Source organism: Scyliorhinus canicula, chromosome 4, assembly GCF_902713615.1.
Source record: "Scyliorhinus canicula chromosome 4, sScyCan1.1, whole genome shotgun sequence".
Classification (NCBI taxonomy): domain Eukaryota; kingdom Metazoa; phylum Chordata; class Chondrichthyes; order Carcharhiniformes; family Scyliorhinidae; genus Scyliorhinus; species Scyliorhinus canicula.
Window position 1 is genome coordinate 62713928 of NC_052149.1, and position 22775 is coordinate 62736702.

Genomic DNA, 22775 nt, shown 5'->3' on the forward strand with positions numbered 1-22775 from the left:
CCAAGGACACCTGCAAATCCATCCTCAGCGCCAGGTCTGAGGGCACCTCGGGTGTGGAAAGTGAAATAGGTAGCCTTGAAGGTCCATCACCATGCTCACCCGCACCATTCAGCAGCACAGAAACACACACTCGGGTGGGACCTAGAGCAAGAGCAGTAAGTGATTAGTAAGTTTGCGGATAACACCAAGGTTGGTGGAGTGGCTGATAGTGCTGAGGATTGTCAGAGGATACTGCAGGACATAGATAGGTTGGAGACTTGGGCAGAGAAATGGCAAATGGAGTTTAATACAGATAAATATGAGGTAATGCATTTTGGTAGGTCTAATATAGAGGAGAAATATACAGTAAATGGCAAAACTCTTAGGAATATAGAAAGTCAAAGAGATCTGGGCGTGTCGGTCCACAGATCTTTGAAAGGGGCAACACAGTTGGACAAGATAGTCAAGAAAGCATATGGAATGCTTGCCTTCATTGGACGGGGTAGCGAGAATAAAAACTGGCAAGTCATGCTACAGTTGTATAGAACCTTGGTAAGGCCGCCCTTGGAATATTGTGCCCAATTCTGGTGGCCGCACTGCCAGAAGGATGTGGAGGTTTTGGAGAGGGTGCAGAGAAGGTTTACCAGGATATTGCCTGGTCTGTAGGGTGTTAGTTATGCGGAGAGGCTGAATAGACTCCAACTGTTTTCATTAGAATGATGGAGGTTGAGGGGCGACCTGATAGAAGTTTACAAGATTATGATGGGCATGGATAGAGTCGATGGGCAGGTACTCATTCCCAGGGTGAAGGGGTCAGTCACTGGGGTGTATAGGTTTAAGGTCCGTGGGGCAAAGTTTAGAGGAGATGTGTGAAGCAGGTTTTTTTTACACAGAGGGTAGTGAGTGCCTGGAACGTGCTGCCAAGGGAGATTGTGGAAGCACATACATTAACGGCGTTCAAAAGGCATCTTGACAAATACATGGGTAGTGTGGGTATGGAGGGATGTGGCACTAAGAAGTGTTGAGGGTTTTGGCCAAGGGTGGTCATGATTGGTACAGGCTTGGAGAGTCGAAGGGCCTGTTCTTGTGCTGTACTGTTCTGTGTTCAAGCTTGGAATTACAATTTGGTGAACACACTGCACAATTTTATATGCAGCAGGCAGAGGCAGGGACACCTGAGATCACTGACACTCAGAGGATTGCTGGAGCCCATGATTCTGCTGAATCCAAGTTGGATGAAACAACTCAGGACACAATCCAGAAGCAGTTGCTGGAACCGCTGTAACAATCACAGGAACATCAGAAAGGGATGTCAGCTGCACTCCTTGGAGTCCATCCTCGTTCAGTCTGAGGTGTTATCACTGGCATGCCAACCCATAGAGGTGAACACTGGCAGGTTAGCAGTTGCCATGGAGACCTTACCCAGGAAATCGGTCCTACATTGCTGCAGGACTAGTGATCCTTGCTGTAGCCTTTGGTGGCATCCATCAATACCTACGCAAGAGGGAACCAGGGCAGCTTGGTCTCACTCCAGCTGCCCCTTATCCTCAAGGATTCAGAGGAGGATGATCAAGTGCACGCCCCACAGCCAGCCAATTAGGTGACTCCGGCAATATCCATCTGATCCCTATCCCCTCTTCCTGTGTCCCATCAGCTCCAGCTCCACAGGCCGACCAGTGAACCCAGAACAGGCTGGGACCCTCCAGCTTTATCATCGTGGACGCTTCCGGGAATTTGCTTGCAGTGGTCGCATACTTGAGTGCAGTCAATGGTACCCGGTACCTGTGGGAAGCCGGTAATAGCTGCACAATTCAGTGTCCTGACATCCTGGTTTGCTTGATCTCTCACAAAGTGCATGTTTTTATGCACCTTGGTAAAGAGAGGGCCTGTCACCTCCTGGATACAATTATGCATGGAAGCCTAAGAAATCCCACAGAGGTGTCCAGTTGAACCCTGTAAAAAGCAACTTACTTAGAGGTTCAGGGTGGCGGCGATTTTCACAGCCACTGGCAATGGATGTCCTCCCAGTACCCATGACATCAAGTCCTGAAAAATGTGGCAGAAAACGAAGGCCACGAGATTCCTGGACATGTGGAGGCATCGGTGGCACTGTTTCTCACTCATCTGCAGGAAAGACATATGTGTCCTGTATACCTGGGTCTTGCAAGGTGTCTATGAATGATGTTCGTGAGACCCTCAATCTCAACGTGTGGATTAGGACTTCCTGTCCCTTCCTCATGTGGGTGAATCTGCTCCCTTTAGCAAGCCTGGTGCTGCCGTCATTGTCTTCTCCTCCTCCTCTCCTGCCTGCATGCAATAATGGTGACAGCAATCAATGCAGCACCTACCTTCCTCATGGTCTTCTCTGTGCAGCATACGTGAGAGTAAGGCATGAGTCCGCATGAGGCTCCAAAGGTCCTATTTCTTCCCATGACAACTAATGAATCACTCTGGGTTAAAGGGCTTGGTACGAGTGTAAGCAAATATTCACCCATGAAATCAATTGCTGATGACTTCCATCTTGCTCAGGGGGAGTTTGAAACTGTGGCAAAGGTGATCAATTAGTGTCATTTATTGGTATTAATCTTGCATGAGTGCCCTTCATTTGTACCTTTCCTGATTTCCTGCACTGTGAATAAAGGGCTCATAACCTGTCTGAACTGTGCATCTCTCTACATCTGAGAGTACACATATATGTTGGCTGGCCCTTTACTCGGCCCCTCCCAGTGCAATATACCAATAGTCCCAGAGGACCTCAGAGAACTCACCAGCCGAGTTCATTTGCTGCCCATTCACTTGCAAGTGGTGCTGAGTCGCAGTGCCAGACCTGCTCGACTCCTCCCTGTGCCAGTGTGCAAATCCCTCCGAAAGGTTTCTCTTATTCCATGAGCTCTCAATCTTTACACTCAAAATCTCAAGCCCATTGTGAGCACAAATGTGCCTATAGCCCATGTGTACCCTGACCCTCCCCATCTTGAAGCCTGTGGCAGAGTGTGAAATAGAAATCCGTTCCCCACGACCCCCGCAGCACTCCAATCATGAGAGCGTCCTCCCTTTCCCCCCCCGAGTGCAGGCCGCACCCTGACATCCTGCCCCTCCCGAGGGTGCAGCTAAACTTGATGAAGAATCCTCAATGCTGGGGGAGCTGGGCGAATGAACCTCGAGGCGAATGAAGGAGGCGAATGAACCTCGAGTCCTGAGGGAAGTATTGTTCGGCAGGTTCACAACGCTTATGTCCCATTGTGAAAGGCGTCAGCGGGCTTATTGATTCGGGCCGGGGGGGGGGGGGGGGGGGGGGGGGGATCCCCGCTAGGAGTTGTTTTAATGAGTATCAATGATATTCAAAAATAAGCTGAATACATCCCGACATTGTGCGGCAGGAAACAGGGCCTGCCATTGGCGTTTGTGCAGTACTATTGCAAACGGGTTTTATGACATTGTAAATCGTTTTTTTTGCTCTCGCAGTATTTTACGCTCCCACCCGCCATGGGAAGGTGCGGTATTTTCTGAAGTATTTTCTGTCTGCTAACGTTCCCAATAGTCCATTTCACACAATCACGCTATGGTAACAAGATCAGTAGTGGAACCAGCCAATGCTGCTAATCAAGAACTCTCAGACTGATAAATAAATCAAAAGCTAACACCTTCCATGACTTTAGAAAGTACAAAGATATTTTGCACTAGTCGTAAGAATAAGAGTGTCTTTGCTCATTAGGAATGAAGAGGAGCAATTTTCTGAGAGAGAGGGTAGATGAGAAGAAAAAGAGGCTGAATCTTCTCTCCTTTTCCCTCCACTAACCCATGTTGATGTGCAGTTCCGTACATGATGGTTTCCCTTTGTTACTTTATCACCCATTCTAATGTGTGAGACTGAACAGTGAGTGCCTGCATGCTGTCCGACCATAGATGGTATCCCAGCAAAGAAGAATACTGTCTTCAGAACTGTGTGCACACAATGCATTTCCAGCTGCAGACTGTAGAAATTAAACAGGGGACCTGGTAAATTTGGTCAGTGCAGATCCTCCTGCAGCACTTAAATTCTGACAAAGGGCGATACCTCACAAATTAACCTTATTTTGCAGATGTTATGCTGTATGTTCCCATTTTCTGATTTTATTTCTGATATCCTGCATTTGCAGCTGATTTCCTTCTACTGTACTGACATTAAATTGGGTCATATCATTTAAAAAGAACAAATAAAGACAATTGGAAAAGACATTTCAGAAGATTCGTTAAAAACGTGCCAAAGAAATGATCAAAGAAAAATAATAAGTTTGCATAAAATCATTCACTGTTTTTGCTCCCATCCTCTTTTCCCCAGAGTACCTAAACCTCCTGCGTGGGCGTCGATCAGAGATACTGCGACGGCAATGCCAATAGGTAGTCCTAGTGCTTGTGCAGCGACTGTTGTCAAGCCTTTTCCCACACGGCTGCCAGGAGACAACACATCGTTCCCTGGTTCAGACAGAAAAAGAAAACAGTAAGCCAGTTGCACAATCGCTGCATTCATGTAGACCTGAGAGGTTGCTTTTAGAGAAGGTACTGAAACTTGCTGGCATAACTATCTCTGAAATTAATAATAAAAACTAATACTTGCTTAGCCCTCGCAAAAAGCAGTCTTAACCTGTGAAATTCTGGGGTGATTTCAAAGTCAACGACATTCCCAGCAGGCATTATTACTCCTCTCTTGTGGCGCATTCATTTCTGGTAAGAACCTGAATATTTTATGAACATATCATGTCCCGTACGGTGAATTAGGTGATTCAGCACACCTTGCACAGAGAATAAAATTATTGGCTGGAAAATTGTGTGGGCTTCAAATGGGATTACTAACCCCCTCAAATAAATTCATTACTCAAAGCTCCACAGTGGAAGCACTAAACCATGGGGTTGGTAGCTCAGTTGGTAGAGCATCACACTGTTAATCTGAGGGTCTAAGGTTCAAGTCCCTGTCAGGGCGTTTTTGGGTGGCACGGTGGCACAATGGTTATCACTCCTGCCTCACAGCGCCAGGGATCTGTGTTCGATTGCCAGCTTGGGTCACTGTCTGTGCGGAGTCTACACGTTCTCCCCGTGTCTATGTGAGTTTCCTCCGTGTGCTCCGGTTTCCTCCCACAGTCCAAAGATGTGCAGGTTTGGTAGATTGGCCATGCTAAATTGTCCCTTAGTGTCCAAGAGGTTAGGTGGGGTTACAGGGATAAGGTGGTGGCGTGGGCTTAAGTAGGGTGCTCTTCCCATGGTGGTGCAGACTCAATGGGCCTCTTTCTGCATTGAAAATTCTATGAAACTATTCTAGCTTTCGATTTTTGTTTGAATTTTTCCCTCATTGCGTTAAGATAGTGCTTCATACTGGGGCACAGTTTCATGATTCTGCTGGCCCTTTGATCCTTTGCTCTAAGTGGCATCATTCACATGGGAACTTCAACAATGATTGTCTGCAAATTATTTATCTGCATAGGGTCATTAGCCAAACTTAATTTTGTCCACGACAAAAATACATACAAGCACACTGCTCATCATGAGTCACAGATAGCTGTTCAGTGTAGGAAGTCTGGCTGAAAACCCACTGGTTCACGAAGGACCTTTAGGGAAGAAAACCCATCATCCTTGTCCAGTCTGGTCTACATTGACTCCAGTTCCACACCACTGTGGTTAACTTTTAAGTAGTCTGGACCAGCCACTCAACTGTTTCAGACCACTTACATGGACTGCAGTGATTTAAGAAGTAGGTCTGGCACCGTATTCTCAGGGAAACAAGGGATGAGGAATAAATGACGGCTTTGCCAGAGACACCCACTTCCCAAGAATGAATTGAAATGTTCCTCGTGGCTATATATTCTTGGCAATAATCAGTATTTTGTGGTTCAGGCTGCTAATCATAGTTTGGTCTTGATGAACTTTCACGTCACCCAGCATATTTGTTTAGGTAACTGGAAAAGCACTTGGTATGTCTGGTTGGATGAAATGAATTCAGCATGGAAATAATAATATTTTTTGTGAAGTGATCAAAGGAAATTCTGTTGCCATTTAAATAGAGCTGTCAGTTTTGTGGGATTTTTTTCCTGTTCCTTCCAATAATTTTGTTTGAACACTTCCCCTGTGATTTTTTTCCTTCTAAATTCCACACACCTTTTGCACTTTTGTTTTCACTGCCTCTGATGGAAGAAGAGAAGAGTATTTATTGAATCTGAAACTAACTTTGCTCATGTCTCAGTCGCTAAACGATGTAACACTGGTGCGACCCAGTGGTATTAGACTGTGATCAAAACAAATGACTGCGGATGCTGGAACTGAAACAAAAAGAGAGAATCCTGGAAGCTGTACACATCCTGGGTTGGATTCTCCGCTCCCCGACGCCGAAAACGCATTGCCTGAGGCACGCCCCGCGATGCTCCTTTGCCAACCGGCCGAATTCCCGATGGCGTGGGTTACATGTCCTCACACCATCCAGGGTCCTCACGTGGCGGCTGCGGACTCAGTCTGGGGCTGCCACAGTCGGGGGAGGGCCGATCAGCGAGCGGGTGGGCTTCATTCGGGGCTGAGGGCAATGTGTGCGGGTGGTCCGGGGTGCGCAAGCGGCCGATGCAGGGCACTATTTTGGCGGTCCAGGTCTGCGGACTGAGTTCGCCATGGAGCATGGCATAGCTGCTGCAGGCCGCCACAGTGCACATGTGCGGCCTCTGACTCGGAAGTGCTGGGGGCCGTATCGGCAGCTAGAGCTAGAGCTGCGAGCTCTACGATGGCTACCTGCTAGCCCTCAGCAAAATGGGGAATCTGTGGCTATTGACCCCAATTTTCCTGGCGTAAAAGACCAGTTTTCCCGATGGTGTGGGGACTTAATCCCAAAAACGGAGAATCCAGCCCGCTTTCTCCATTTCTAGGGATTGGTTGTCCACTATATCCATTACAAGCCCACCAACTCCCACAGCTACCTTGATTACAGCTCTTCACACCCCACATCCTGTGAGGATTCCATCTCATTCTCCTAGTTCCTTTGCCTCCATTGCATCTGTTCCAATGATGCCAATTTCCAAAGCGGTGCTGCTGACATGTCTTTATTCTTCCTTAATCGAGGTTTACCACCCACTGTGGTCGACAGGGTTCTCAACCGTGTCCATCCCATCTGCTGCACCTTTACTCTCACCCCTTCCTCTCTCTCCCAGAACCAGGATAGGATCCACCTTGTCCTCACTTTTCACCCCACCAGCCTCTGCATTCAAAGAATCATCCTTCGCCTGTCCCGCCAACTCCAGCATGATTCCACCACCAAACTCATCTCTCCCTCAATCCCCCGTCAGCATTTCACAAGGGCCATTCCCTCCAGGATACCCAGCTCCACTCCTCCATCATCCCCAACACCTCACCCTCTTCCTACGGCTCCTTCCCATACAATCGCAGAAAGTGTAACAAGTCCCCCCCGCTCACCATCCAAGGGCCTAAACATTTATTTCAGGTGAGGCAGCACTTCACGTACACCTCTTTCAATCTGGTCGATTGCATTCACTGTTCCCAATGCGGTCCACTCTACACAGAAGAGAGTAAACACAGACTGGGTGACCCCTTTGCAGAACATCTTAAATCCGTCCGCAAGCAGGACGCAGACCTCACTGTCGCTTGCCATTTCAACTCATCATCCTTCTCTCACGTCCACATGTTCGTACTTGGCCCGCTGCAATGTTCCAATGAAGCTCAGCGCAAACTGGAGGAACAGCACCTCATAGAATCAAAGAATTTACAGTGCAGATGGAGGCCATTCAGCCCATCGAGTGTGCACCGGCCCTTGGAAAGAACACCCTACTTCAGCCCACACCTCCAACCGATCCCCATAACCCAGTAACCCCACCTAACGTTTTTGGACATCAAGGGCCATTTAGAATGGCCAATCCACCTAGCCTGCATATCTTTGGACTTGTGTGAGGAAACCGGAGCACCCGGAGGAAACCCACGCAGACAAGGGGAAACGTGCAGACTACGCACAGACAGTGACCCAAGCTGGGAATTGAACTCAAGTCCCTGGTGCTGTGAAGCAACAGTGCTAACCACTGTGCTACCATGCCTCCCCAATCTTCCGATGAGACACATTACTGCCTTCCGGACTGTAATGAACTCCAATTGGCTTTATTGGATGGCCAGTTGGAGTATGAGCTCCCTCAATGATAGCTCATTGAGGGGGGGCCATATAATCACCTGTGTAGGCTTTGTGAGCCAGTCTTAAGTTGATTGGACTGCTAGAAGCACTGTTTGTAGCTGCTCCTGTAATATCGTTATTGTAAATAAATATTGGTGTGGTGACGGAGCTCCTGCCTCCCGTGGATTACTACACGGACGTAATATTGAATTCAACAACACTACAAACTTACTCCGCCACATTCACCCCATCTTTATTTCCATCAATTCATTTTCATTTCTTCCATCGATCCATTGTTCCCTCACCATTGTCCCCCGTCACCCCAGCCCACATAGGCATCTGTTCCCTGTTTCATGTTGTCCGTTTTTACACTTCTCACCTGTTTTTGTGGAAGAGCTGGTTTAGCTCAGTGGGCTAGGCATTTGGTTTGTGATGCAGAACAAGGCCAGCAGCACAGGCTCAATTCCTGTACCAGCTTACCCGAACAGGCGCCGGAATATGGCGACTACGGGCTTTTCACAGTAACTTCATACTTGTGACAATACAAGGTTCTGCCATTAACACATCTGGGGCGGGAAACTCTCAGCCCTGGGCCGGGCCGGAGAATCCCCGCGACAGGGCTACGCCGCCCCGAGGCCGGCACGCGATTCTCCGCAGAGCGGAGAATCGGCACCGGTCACGGTCCTCTCTACGCCGCCGGCCCACCGATTCTCAGGCTGGAATGGGCCGAGCAGTCGTCATGGAAATGCTGAGTCCCGCCAGCGCCGTTCTAACCTGCTCTCAGCCAGCGCAAACTCAGCATGGAAGGGTCGGGTGGCGGACTGTGGGGGGGGGGGGGCTCCGACCCCGGGGGGGGGGGGGGGGCCTCCGATGTGGCCTGACCTGCGATCGGGGCTCACCAATTGGCGGGCCGGCCTCTCTGGCTGGAGGACTCATTTCCTACGTGCTGGCCCTGTAGCCCTGCACCATGTTGCGTCTGGGCCGGCGCGTTGAAGGAGGCCACTGCGCATATGCGCGTTGGCGCCGGCGCCACTGCGCATGCGCGGATCGCGTGGTGCCCAGTTCTTACCTGGAGCGGCGTGAACCACTCCAGCGCAGTGCTGGCTCGCTGTAGGGGCCAGAATTAGTCCTGGGAGCCGCCCATTCACACTGTAGTAAAACGCGACGGCGTTTACTACAGCGTGGACACTCTGCCACGGGATGAGAGAATCCCGCTCCTGATCTCTTAATGTGCCACTATCAGCACCCTTCTTAGTCATTATCTCCAACATTTACATTCCCTTTGGCTTTCTGTCCAAGTCATCTTTGTCAATCTCCACCTCTCTATCCAGCCCCATTGCTCCACACCCCCCAACCCCCCACTCCACAACAGTATGATTCACAACCCATTTCCAGTTCTCTCTAGCTTTGACAGAGTCATCCAGACTTAAAACGTTAGTTCCCTTCTTCCCCCACAGATGCTGTCAGACCTGTCCAGTATTTTCTGTTTTTGAATTGGACTGTTAGGGGTGGCACAGAGTGCTAGGGACCCGGCTTCAATTCCGGCCTTGGGTGACTGTCTGTGTGGAGTTTGCACTTTCTCCCCGTGTCTGCATGAGTTTCCTCCGGGTGCTCCAGTTTCCTCCCACAGTCCAAAGATGTGCAGGTTAGGTGGATTTGTCATGCTAAATTGCCCCTCTTGCCCTATAAGTAGCCCAAATAAAATGAGTTTGCCAAGTTAGTTTGTGAGTAAGTAGTATGATTGGACTTGGCTACAAACACATCCACAGTCAAAGGATTGAATTATATGGGGGACCCACAGAAAAAATGATTACTGAACCTTAAATTTGTGAATCGTGCTATTGGTGGCTTGTCCACCACCTGCCAAACCTCCCCCACCATGTTTTTATGGATGGTGGGGAAAGGCATCTATTGGGTCACCACTCTTTGGCCAATTGAGATCCTTGAGTGGGAAATTAATGCCAAATTAAGCACGTCAATCCATCATCACCTTGATTAAACTAGTGGTAGGATAGGCCCATGCCAAATGGCCAGCCTCGCAGGTTTCCCTGCACAGGCAGGTGTTGAGTGGACAGGGTCCTTCTTTGGTTGACCCTGGGGCTCATCAGAGGGCTCCCCCGAGGGCTCCCCCAATGTATTGCTTACATACAGATCACGTTTTCCTGAAAACAGTCTTGCAAAAGAGGCCCAACAGGCAATAGGCTTCTATTTGTCTGAACTGCCTATTGCAGAAACAGGCCATGAATCCTTAACTTCAGAGATTATTTTAAAATTTCTCTATAAATGTCGAGTAGCCAATTCATTTTTTCCAATTAAGGGGCAATTTAGTGTGGCTAATCCACCGAACCTTCAAATCTTTGGGTTGTGGGGGTGCAACCCACGCAAACACGAGAAGAATGTACAAACTCCACATGGACAGTGATCCAAGGGCCGGGTCGAACCTGGGACCACGGCGCCATGAGGCAGCAGTGCTAACCACTGCACCACTGTGCTGCCCCTAAATCCAGAGATTTTAATCATACATGTCCATGGGCATGATTGAATAGCCACGCTGCACCCGAAAAGCAGCTCGCTAAAAGCCGCGACACCTCGCTCCCGGGATCTAACTGGCTCACAATGCCTCGTGAGATTTAACATGATCTCATGAGACGTTATGATGAGAATCCATCCATTGTGGTGGACAATTTAAAGCAGGACTGCTAATCTCACTTTAATATGCAGATTCCTGAATTACCCAAGGCATGGGATCAATCTCCCTTGCCTCGGAGACCTCGGGAGAGCGCCATTCGAAAAGATGGCACCAGAGCGAGATGACTTCTTGCAAGCTGTGCCCAGCATACCCTCTAATTCTATCTTTTACTCTCGTTCTATGCTTCTAAAAATTCATTCTCTAACTCTTTTAAACTCTCTAACAATGTTCTAATTCAATCACTTACAGATTTAGCAATCTTTAGGACGCAGGAGACACCTGAAACTGACGACCTGAAATCGACTTGGACCAGCGGACAATGTGGGAACAGCAGTCCCAGGCCCCAGCCTGGGGATTCCCTGACAGCGGCTGCCAAAGACCAGGAAAATGTCCTAGAAGCCAGGGCCTTCACTCTACAAGCTCCCAGAGACCTGGAAAACACTGCAGAAGCTGGGGCCTTCATTCTGCTGCTCTCCAACGACCAGACCAGCATCCCAGCCTCTGGAGCCTCCCCGCCCCCCACCCCAGCTTCCAACCCCTCTGACCCGGAGTGCTGCGACCTCCCGCAGGCCCCAAGCACTCCCTCCACCTCCCCCCTCCCCTACAGTCGCCCCATACTCCTAAAATCAGCCTAACAATCTTGCTCTTTTAAATTTACTTGCAGGTCTAGAGATCCTTCGTCCTCTGAAGGAAGACCACGATCTGGAAAGGACCCTGCGGACCCCAACACAAGTACTCAGCCATCGTCTCATCCGCAACTGCGATCCCAGAGACGTCATCCACTTACTGGCCTTCACCCCAGCCACGCCGGAGCGTGGTCTGGACATCCACTGACCTGTGAAGACAAACCACAGCCCGACAGCGACCTGGACGCTCGGCCGCGCAGGCCCACCTACGGACGCAGGAACCGCAAGCAAGGCAACAAATCCTCCATCCACACACCAACCAGAGTGAATAACCTCATTGGGCACAACTATTCCCTTAATACTACATACTCTCACAGTCTCCCAGGCTCGAAAAGCAGTCACTCCAGGAGCGTGGAAAACGTGCAGGCCTGCAGGTGAGAGTGAAACAACACGGCCCCAAAGCCCCTCTGCCTAACTTACTCCGAGCTAATGTCCAATCTCTAGAAAACAAGCGAGACAAACTTAAAGCCAGACTCACTTTTCAAAGAGAACTAAGGGACTGCTGTGTGCTCTGTTTTATGGAGACATGGCTCACTCCTGCTTCACCGGACTGTGCCCTACAACCAGAGGGCTTCTCAATCCACCGTATGGACTGTACGGCAGCCTCAGGCAAGGCAAGGGGAGGTGGGGTCTGCCTCCTAATCAACACCTCCTGGTGCCTAGATGTAGCAACACTGGCGAGTTTCTACTCCCGGGACCGAGAATACCTGATGCTAAAATGCCGCCCCTACTATCTTCCGCGGGAGTTCAGCTCCGTTATCCTGATGGCAGTTTACATCCCACCCCATGCGAACGTGAAAAACGCACTGGACGAAATATTCACCACCACAAATAGCCTTGAAACGAAACATCCCGAGGCCTTGTTCATTGTAGCTGGGGACTTCAATCAGGCCAAGCTCAAGAGCGTACTACCAAATTACCACCAACGCGACACCTGTTGCACCAGAGGCCCGAACATCCTGGACCACTTTTACACAAATATCAAACATGCGTACCGCTCTATCGCCCGCCCACACTTTGGCAAATCTAACCACAAGGCTGTGCTCCTGCTCCCGGCTTATGAGCAAAAACTGAAGCGGGAGAATCCGTCAAAGAAAGTCGTGCATTGTTGGTCTGAAGAATCGGATGATCTCCTATGGGACTGCTTAGAGTCAGTGGACTGGTCAGTATTTAAAAACTCTGCGACCAGCCTGAACAAGTACGCCACTACAGTAACTGACTTCAATAGTATGTGTGTAAAAGACTGTGTGCCAAAGGAGCAAATCCACGTGTTTCCCAACCTGAAACCCTGGATGAACTGGGATATCCACTGCTTGCAGAAGTCTAGGTCTGAGGTGTTCATGTCAGGTGACCCTGACCTCTACAAGAAAGCCAGATATGGTCTAAAGAAATCCATCAAAGATGCCAAAAGACAGTACCGGACCAAACTCGAGTCACAGGCTAGCCACACGGATCCCCGCCGTCTATGGCAAGGTCTGCAAGACATAACGGGCTACAAGATGAAGGTATATAAAATCATCGGCTCCAGCGCACCCCTCCCTGATGAGTTCAACGCATTCTATGCCCGCTTTGAGCAAGAATCAGCGAGAGCGAGCCCTCCACCCCAGAAGCTGCGGATGAACTTGTATCTGAGATCACCACTGCAGACATGAGAGCAGCCTTCTCAAAGGTCAACCCACTGAAAGCCACTGGCCCGGATGGGATACCCGGACGAGCACTCAGGTCTTGCGCGGGGGTATTCGCAGACATCTTCAACCTCTCTTTACAACAATCTGAGGTCCCTATCTGCTTCAAGAAGACGACCATCACCCCTGTACCAAAATAAAGTCAAGCAGCGTGCCTTAATGACTATCGTCCAGTGGCTGTGACATCCATCATCATGAAGTGCTTCGAAAGGTTAGTCATGGCACAAATCAACCCCAGCCTCTCGGATTGCATTGATCCACGACAGTTCGCCTACCGCTGCAACATGTCCACAGCAGACACCATCTCCATGGCCCTGCATTCTACCCTGGAACACCTAGATAACAAAGACACCGATGTCAGACTCCTATTTATTGACTACAGCTCAGCCTTCAACACCAGCATTCCTACGAAACTCATCTCCAAACTCCATGGCCTTGGCATCGACTCCTCCCTCTGTGACTGGATCCTGAACTTTCTAACCCACAGGCCACAATCAGTAAAGATAGGCAACAACACCTCCTCCACGATCGTCCTCAACACCAGTGCCCCACAAGGCTGTTTCCTCTGATGTGTTGGGTATGCTGGGTCTGCGAGGACTGCGTTTACTGTAGCAGTGAGAGAGACAGGCTTCCAACACTTGAAGAAATGCAATCTATTTTATTGAACTCTTAACTTTCAAACATACTTTAACTGTGGGTTGACACTATGCTGAGTTGACTGGGGACCTGAGGCTAACCTGACCAGACTATCTTACTACCACATGGTGTATATTCTAGTTGTTGCTCACAGGCTCTGACTGTCTCAGAGGCTGGATCCCAGGAGAGCGGGAAAACTAGTGCCCTCTGGCTTTATAGTGGCCTTGTCCTGTCTGGTGATTGGCTGCTGCGTTCTGTGTGTTCATTGGTCATCCTGTGTGTCAATCAATGCCTCTCTGTGCACCATGATATACTTGTGTGTATATTATGCCATCTCCCCCTTTTTAAAAAATGTGTATCTGTCAATAAATAGTGAGTGTGTGTATGAGCCTGAGTATGTACAAAGCACGTGAACGTATTTACATGGGAAGGTGTTTAGTGCAGATAGAGTGCATACAACAAATTCGGAAGAAACAATATGGACAGATGTGTAAACGAAGCACAAGGCAATGCAACATTAAGTCTATAAATTCAGTCTCTGTGGCGGGCGGCGAATTCTGGTTGACCGCCTCAAGATGGGTCGGGCCGCCTGCACTGGAATGGGCGGAGCTGCATCCAATGTAGAGGGTGGCAAAAGAAGCGGCAGATGGGTGACCTCTTGGAAGGGTGTGTCCTGAGGAATCAGCAGGCGAGGCGGGACATCACGTGCAGGTGGCGAGTGTGGAAGCAGCCGCAGTGCCCGCCTATTACGCCGAGGAAAAGAGCCATCATGCATGCGAACGAGAAATTATCTAGGGGCCACTTGCTTGACCACCACAGCTGTGGCAGACCAGCCACCGTCAGGTAGCTGAACACGAACTTGGTCAGCAGGGACCAGAGCAGGGAGATCCGTGGCGTGGGCGTCATGCATTGGGCCCGAGACAGTTGCATTCTTTGCAGGACCAGAAAATTGTCAAGGTCCGGGATGTGGATAGCCGGCACCGTTGTCCATAGTGTGCGGTTGATTAGCAGCTGTGCTGGGGACAGGCCAGCGGACAAAGGAGTCGCCCTGTAGGCTAGCAGCACCAGGTTAAAATCTGAACCCGAATCAGCAGCTTTGCACAACAGTCGCTTAACAATGTGTACCGCCTTTTTAGCTTTCCCATTTGACTGGGGGTAGTGGGGGCTTGAAGTGACATGCGTGAAATTGTACTGTCGGGCAAAATCCATCCACTCCCTACTGAAGAAGCACGGGCCATTATCAGTCATGACCGTAAGTGGAATGCCATGACAGGCAAAGGTCTCTTTGCACACCCTGATAACTGTTGCTGATGTGAGGTCATTCAGTCTGACCACCTCGGGGTAGTTAGAAAAATAGTCCACGAGGAGGACGTAGTCCCGGCCTTTTGCGTGAAAGAGATCAATGCCAACATTGGTCCATGGGGACGACACCAGCTCATGCGGCTGCAAAGTCTCTTTCGGCTGAGCTGGCTGGAACCGTTGGTACGTTAGGCAATTGAGGACAGTGTTGGCGATGTCCTGATTGGTGCCAGGCCAATATACTGCCTCTCGGGCTCGCCGGCAACACAGTTCGACCCCCTGGTGACCCTCGTGGAGTTGGCCGAAGACGAGCTCTCGCATACTCTGTGGTATTACTATCCTGTCCAGTTTTATTAGTATGCCATCGACTACTGCCAGATCATCTTTTATATTATAGAACTGTGGGCACTGGCCCTTTTGCCAACCATCTGTGAGATGGCGCATGACCCATTGGAGTAAAGGATCCCTGGCTGTTTCTTGACGAATCTGCACGACCCTTTCATCAGTGGCCGGAAAGTTGGATGTGCAGAACTCAACATGGGCGTCGATCTGGCAGGCGAAGTCCGACTGCTTGCACGGCGTGGTGATGGAGCGAGAGAGTGCATCGGCCACAATGAGCTCCTTGCCCGGGGTGTAGACCAGGTCGAAATCATAGCATCGGAGTTTGAGGAGGATACGTTGTAGGCGTGGCGTCATATCGTTGAGGTCCTTCTGTATGATGTGAACAAGTGGCCTGTGGTCCGTTTCACCGTGAACTTGGGGAATCCATACACATAATCATGGAATTTGTGAATCCCCGTGAGGAGGCCCAGGCACTCTTTCTCAATTTGAGCATATCGCTGCTCAGTAGGTGTCATGGCTCCAGATGCATATGTGACTGGGGCCCAGGAGGAGGATTCGTCGCGTTGGAGGAGTACTGCCCCAATGCCAGCCTGGCTCGCGTCGATGGAGATGTTCGTCTCCTTGACAGGGTCGAAAAACGGCAGTACCGGGGCCTTGGTGAGTTTCGTTCTGAGCTCATGCCACTCTCGCTCATGGACGGGGAGCCACTGGAAGTCGGTGGTTTTTTTAACAAGATTGCGGAGAGCTGTGGTGTAAGATGCAAGGTTGGGGATAAACTTCCCAAGGAAGTTCACCATCCCTAGGAAGCAGAGGACCGCCTTCTTGTCCTCCGGTGTCTTCATAGCGTTGATCGCCGACACCTTATCTGCATCTGGCTGCACACCGAACTGCGAAATATGGTCGCCGAGGAACTTTATTTCTGATTGACCGAACGAGCATTTGGCTCTGTTGAGTCGATCCTATGGAACACTCGCTTGAGGCGATCGATGTATCCCTGAGGAGCTGTGGACCAGACAATGATGTCATCGATGTACACTAGCACCCTCTCGAAGCCCTCCATCATTTGCTCCATTATTCGGTGGAACATCTCCGAAGCGGAGATGATGCCAAAGGGCATCCGGTTGTAACAGTAACGACCAAACGGGTGTTAACTGTTCAGATCTTTCGACTGGATGCATCCAGCTGTATTTGCCAAAACCCTTTCGAGGCATCCAGCTTCTTGAAAAACTTGGCGTGAGCCATTTCACTGGTGAACTCTTCTCGCTTAGGGATAGGATAGTGTTCCCTCATGATGTTACGGTTCAAATCTTTGGGGTCGATACAAATGCGAAGTTCCCCTGACGTTTTTTTGACACAAACCATGAAGCTAACCCAGTCCGTGGGTTCCGTGACCTTAGAAATGACGCCCTGGTCCTGGAGGTCCTGCAGCTGCTGCTTGAGGCGTTCCTTAAGGGGTGCCGGCACCCGACAGGTGCATGAACCACAGGTGTGGCATTCTGTTTCAGAAATATCTTGTGTGTGTAGGGGAGTGTGCCCATGCCCTCGAAGACGCTGTGGTATCGTGCAATGATGTCACCTAATTGAGTTTGGAAGTTGGCATCTGGTGAGGCTGATGCCTCAGCGGGCGACATGGTGTGAACCCGCTGCACGAGATTCAGGATTTTGCAGGCCTGAGCACCGAGCAAGGAAGCTTTGTTGGACCCTACAATTTCGAAACGCAGGGTGGCTCTTGACGAACGATGAGATACCACAAGCTGGCATGAGTCACTGGCAGCAATGGCATTGCCATTGTAGTTGAGAAGCTGGCGGGCCGATGGAAGAATGTTCGGCTTGACGTGGATGGTATCCAGGTCAGACTGTGAATTGAGGTTCGCTGAAGCGCCGGTGTCCAGCCTGAACCGTATGCGAGATTTGTTGACCGTAAGGATGGCACACCACTCGTCGGCCGGATCAATGCTCATCACTGGGAGTGGTTTAGCCTTTTTTGCAGAAAGCATCATATGCTTGGTGATGATGCCCACCCGGAATGGGGATGTGAGATCCTCGGTGTCGGGATGTGGAACCATGTCGGAATCGGAGTCTGCAACGGGTTGGTGCACGGACCGGACGTTCCTGCGCTGCTGCTGGCATCGCTGTGTGGTGGGCAGTTGAGCAGATCTGCACAGGGCTGTGTCGTGGCCAAGCTTGCCACACTGGAGATAGCATCGAGATTTCGCGAGACATTGCCGCTTTAAGTGGGCGGAGCCACAGTTGTTGCACGTCATGGCACCAACATCAGGACGCTCCGGGCGCCACCGCGCATGCACGGTGCAGTCAAATGACGTGCGCACCTGCGCAGTTCGGTCCTCGGCCTCACCGTCCCCTCGGTCGTTGTGGTGGTATGACTAGGAGGTTTACGGTACCTATCTGCCATTGGTGCAGAGCACTCACTGCCCATTGGCTCAGGTCGGTCATGTGCCTCTCTGCTGATTGGTTGAGGCTAGTCATGTGACTGCTCACCCATTGGCCGAAAGGCAAGTAGTTCCGCCTACAAGGTGGGGTATAATAACCCGTAGGACCCGGCAGTCGGCCTTTCTCGGTAAGTCGACTGCCGGGCACACAACTAGTTGATTAAAGCCTGATATATGGAACTTCTTCACGACTCGAGTCCAATTGATGGTACATCAATTTAATCAACTAGAATTTTCAAATGGAGCTTCGGATCAAACCAGACTGCCTCTGCATCAGCCCGCATGCTACAAACGCGTCAGCAACTTTTGAACATTGGCTGGCGTGCTTCAACAGCTACCTCTCCACCACAGGCAGCCAACCCACCAACGAGCAGAAACTCCACATCCTCCACTCGTGCGTGGGCACCGCCGTCTACTCGATGATTGAGGATGAACAAGACTATGACGCGGCCATGGACCTTCTGAAAGGACATTTTCTCAGGCCTGTCCACCAAGTCTACACACGGCATCTCCTGGCTACAAGGCAAGTTCCCCGGTGAGTCCCTTGATGAATTTTATCGGGCCCTCGTTGTCTTGGGGAGAAACTGCGCCTGCCCGCAAGTTACTGCGGCAGAACATATGGAACTGTTCATTCGGGATGCCTTCGTTGCAGGCATGCAACCTTCTGCAATATGCAGCGACTATTAGAAGAAGACACTTTAAGCCTCGCTGAGGCATGGACCCTCACATCCTCTCTGGAGGTTTCCGACTGAAACGCCCGCGCATATGCCCCCGGCCGCGCGGCAGCCCCTTGGGCAACATGGCACGCAACCCCCCTGTCCCCGCCGCCTCCGACCCCCCCCCCAGGCCTGCGCTGCAGGGCGCCCCAATAAGCTCACGGGGCCCCGCTGTCACTTCTGTGACCTGGCCAAGCACCCCCGCCCGCGCTGTCCGGCCCGCTCCGCAGTATGTAAGAGTTGCGGTAAGAAAGGTCACTTTAAGCCTCGCTGATGCATGGACCCTCGCATCCTCTCTGGAGGTTGCCGGCCGAAACGCCCGTGCATATGCCCCCAGCCGTGCGGCAGCCCCTTGGGCAACATGGCACGCAACCCCCCTGTCCCCCGCCGGCTCCGACCCCCCCCCCCCCAGGCCTGCACTGCGGGGCACCCCAATAAGCTCATGGGGCCCCGCTGTTACTTCTGTGACCTGGCCAAGCACCCCCGCCCGCGCTGTCCGGCCCGCTCCGCTGTATGTAAGAGCTGCGGTAAGAAAGGTCACTATTCAGTGGCCTGCCAATCAAAGTCGGTCGCTGCTGTTCCGCGCAGCGACCGTGGATCGCTCCCCCCCCCCCCCCCGCGCTCCTCCAGGGCCCCGCGCGGCACACAGGCCTCTCTGCCCCTGCTCCCGGCCACCACGAGCGACCCACGGACCCCTTTGCCCCTGCCTCTAGCCACCACGAGTGACCCACGGGCGCCGCCATTTTGGGTCCCTAACGCCACGTGTGGGTCCCGAGCGCCGCCATCTTGGGGCCCTGACCCCACGTGCGGGCCACGGGCGCCGCCATCTTGGGGCCCCGACTCCACATGTGGGTCATGGGCGCCGCGATCTTGGGAGTCCGACTCCACGTGAGGCCAACGGGCGCCGCCATTTTGGACCAATGCAGAGGACCCCACCAGCGACTACTCCGCAAGCGAAGACAACCCAGACCTCCTGCCACGACTCGCTGCAGTGACTCTCGACCAGTCGCGACCACGCCTGCTCTCCACAGCGACGACACAAATCCTTCTCAATGGACACGAAACGAGCTGCCTACTAGACCCCGGGATAGGCGGGGTATAAGAACCCGTAGGACCCAGCAGTCGGCCTTTCTCTGTAAGTCGACTGCCGGGCACACAACTAGTTGATTAAAGCCTGATAAATGGAACTTCTTCACGACTCGAGTCCAATTGATGGTACATCAGTCATTATGTGCAGGAGCTCAGGAAAAGCGCGCGAAATGGCTGCCCTCATCCAGACTCAGGCCCTGGGGCTGTTTTACGGCCTGCACCTGCTCCGCATCGTGGGGGCCTTGCCGTGCCGTCTCTGCCACCTTGATATGGGAGTACCGGTTATTAGCGTGCTCATGTAGGACGCAGGTCTCTATGGCGATGGTGAGGGTGAGCTGCTTAAATTTAAGGAGCTGCTGGCGAAGGGGATTGGAGAGGACCCCAAAAACGATCTGGTCACAGATCATGGAGTCGGAGGTGGAGCCGCAGTTGCAGGATTGCGCGAGGATACGGAGATGGGTTAAGAAGGATTGAAAAGGTTGATCCTTACCCTGAAGCCTCTGCTGGAACACATAGCGTTCAAAGCTCTCGTTGACTTCGATGTCACAGTGGCTGTCGAACTTCCGCTGGACTGTTTTGAACTTTGTCTTGTCCTCACCTTCAGCAAAGGTGAGGGAGTTAAAGATGTGGATAGCGTGGTCCCCGGCTGTAGAGAGGAAGAGAGCAATCTTTCTGGCATCCGATGCAGCTTCGGGGCTGATGGCTTCAAGATACAGATTAAACTTCTGCTTAAAAATCTTCCAGTTTGCACCGAGGTTGCCGGCGATGCGGAGTGGCGGGGGAGGGCGGACGCTGTCCATGTTACCGGATGGCTGATCGCTGGTCAAAGGCAGACTATCTCAAGGTAGGTCTGTCAAACTCTAACATCACGCTCTGGTACCATGATGTGTTGGGTATGCTGGGTCTGCGAAGACTGCATTTACTGCTGCAGTGAGAGAGACAGGCTTCCAACAATTGAAGAAATGCAACTCTATTTTATTGAACTCTTAACTATTAAACATACTTTAACTGTGGGTTGACACTATGCTGAGTTGACTGGAGACCTGAGGCTAACCTGACCAGACTATCTTACTCCCACATGGTGGATGTTCTAGTTGTTGCTCACAGGCTCTAACTGTCTCAGAGGCTGGATCCCAGGAGAGCGGGAAAACTAGTGCCCTCTGGCTTTATAGTGGCTGCTGATTGGCTGCTGTGTTCTGTGTGTTCATTGGTCATCCTGTGTGTCAATCAATGCCTGTCTGTGCACCATCATATACTTGTGTGTATATTATGACATCCTCAGCCCCCTACTATACTCCTTATACACTTATGACTGTGTGGTCAAATTCCCCTCCTACTCGATTTTCAAATTTCCTGATGACACCACCGTAATGGGTCGGATTTCAAACAATGACGAGACAGAATACAGGAATGAGATAGAGAATCTGGTGAACTGGTGCAACGTCAATAATCTTTCCCTCAATGTCAACAAAATGAAGGAGATTGTCATTGAGTTCAGGAAGCATAGTGGAGAACTTGCCCCTGTCTACATCAATGGGAACGAAGTAGAAAGGGTCGAGAGCTTCAAATTTTTAGGTATACTGATCACCAACAGCCTGTCCTGGTCCCCCATGCCGACACTATAGTTAAGAAAGCCCACCAACGACTCTACTTTCTCAGAAGACTGAGGAAATTTGGCATGTAAGCTACAACCCTCACCAACGTCTACAGATGCACCAACGAAAGCATTCTTTCTGGTTGTATGGAGCCTGTTCTGCCCAAGACCGCAGGAAGCTACAAAATTTTGTGAATGTAGCCCAGTCCATCATGCAAACCAGCCTCCATCCATTGACTTTATCTATAATTCCCGCTGCCTCAGAAAGGCAGCCAGCATAATTAAGGACCCCACGCACCTCCAACATACTCTCTTCCACCTTCTTCCATCAGGAAAAAGATACCAAAGTTTGAGGTTACGTACCAACCGACTCAAGAACAGCTTCTTCCCTACTGCCATCAGAATTTTGAATGGACCTACCTCGTATTAAGTTGATCTTTTCTGTACACCTTGCTATAACTGTAACATTATATTTTGCATTCTCTCCTTCCTTCCCGATGTACGGTCTGCATTGTTTGTGCAGCAAGCAAGAAACAATACTTTTCACTGTATACTGATACATGTGACAATAATAAATCAAATCAAATATTCAGTAGTGGTCTCTACAAATGGAGGCCAGGCGGATTGGCAGTCATGCGGGTCTCCCAGGGGATCCGAGGCCCCCAGCTGCATACCCTTTTGGCAGGATAGTACCCTGATGTGGCTGGTGCCACTTTGGCATCCTGGCACTGTCAGCCTGGCAGTTCCACCTGGGTGCCAGCCTGGCACTGCAAAGATGCCCAGGTGGCACTGCCAAGGTGCCACGCTGGCAGTTTTTGGGCGGGCCGGGGTGCCCTGCGTGGGTGTTGGGGGTGTGCAGAGGGGGCCTGGGACCCTCCCATAGTGCGTTGGTGCTTGGCTGGGTCGTTGGTCACTTTGGGGGCCTCAGAGATTGGGACGCTATTTAAAAATGGCCTCCCGATCTCTTGCTACACTGAGGAGTTCCGGCAAGCAGAGCTCCTCAGTGAGTGCACAAAACGGGATTCTGTTTGGCCTCAGTTGTACATTCCCTATTGAGGCCTCTTATCAAATGTGAATCGTGTTTCATAGTCTTGTGTATCTCGGCGCTGTGAGCGCTGGGAAACATGCGGCTAAACGCACTCGCTGTGAGACTTTGGTTCCATATAATGAAATGGCGCCACTTAAGCAGGTTCAGATCAAACAAACTAACATATAATACTCAAACGAGCAATATATTTTTTTGAATTCTTGGTAGTTACAGTATCTTCTTCGTATTTAAAAAAACTTGTTGAATAAAACTTGATCGGAATAGTACAATAGCAATGTAGTGAAATTATTCTTCCTGTAAGAGAAAAACAGCTGCATTAAGTGGCAGCACTCCAGTTTAAGGTGCTTTACCTTCAAGACTCCAACAGTTTGGGGATTTTTCTTTGGCGACAAGAATATATATCCACCACGCACAATGTGAGATAATAAAATATC

The 22775-nt window shown here is 50.8% G+C and overlaps 1 protein-coding gene across 3 annotated transcripts in view; it reads right to left on the reverse strand.

The window, feature by feature from the left end:
- The window catches only part of fggy (FGGY carbohydrate kinase domain containing), a 435125-nt gene that overhangs the window by 199246 nt on the left and 213104 nt on the right, over nucleotides 1–22775 (reverse strand). For all 3 annotated transcript variants that reach the window (XM_038794356.1, XM_038794353.1, XM_038794355.1), the window contains one exon: nucleotides 4306–4434. In XM_038794356.1, coding sequence (XP_038650284.1) covers nucleotides 4306–4434 — 129 coding nt within the window. The remainder of the gene's footprint in view (nucleotides 1–4305; nucleotides 4435–22775) is intronic.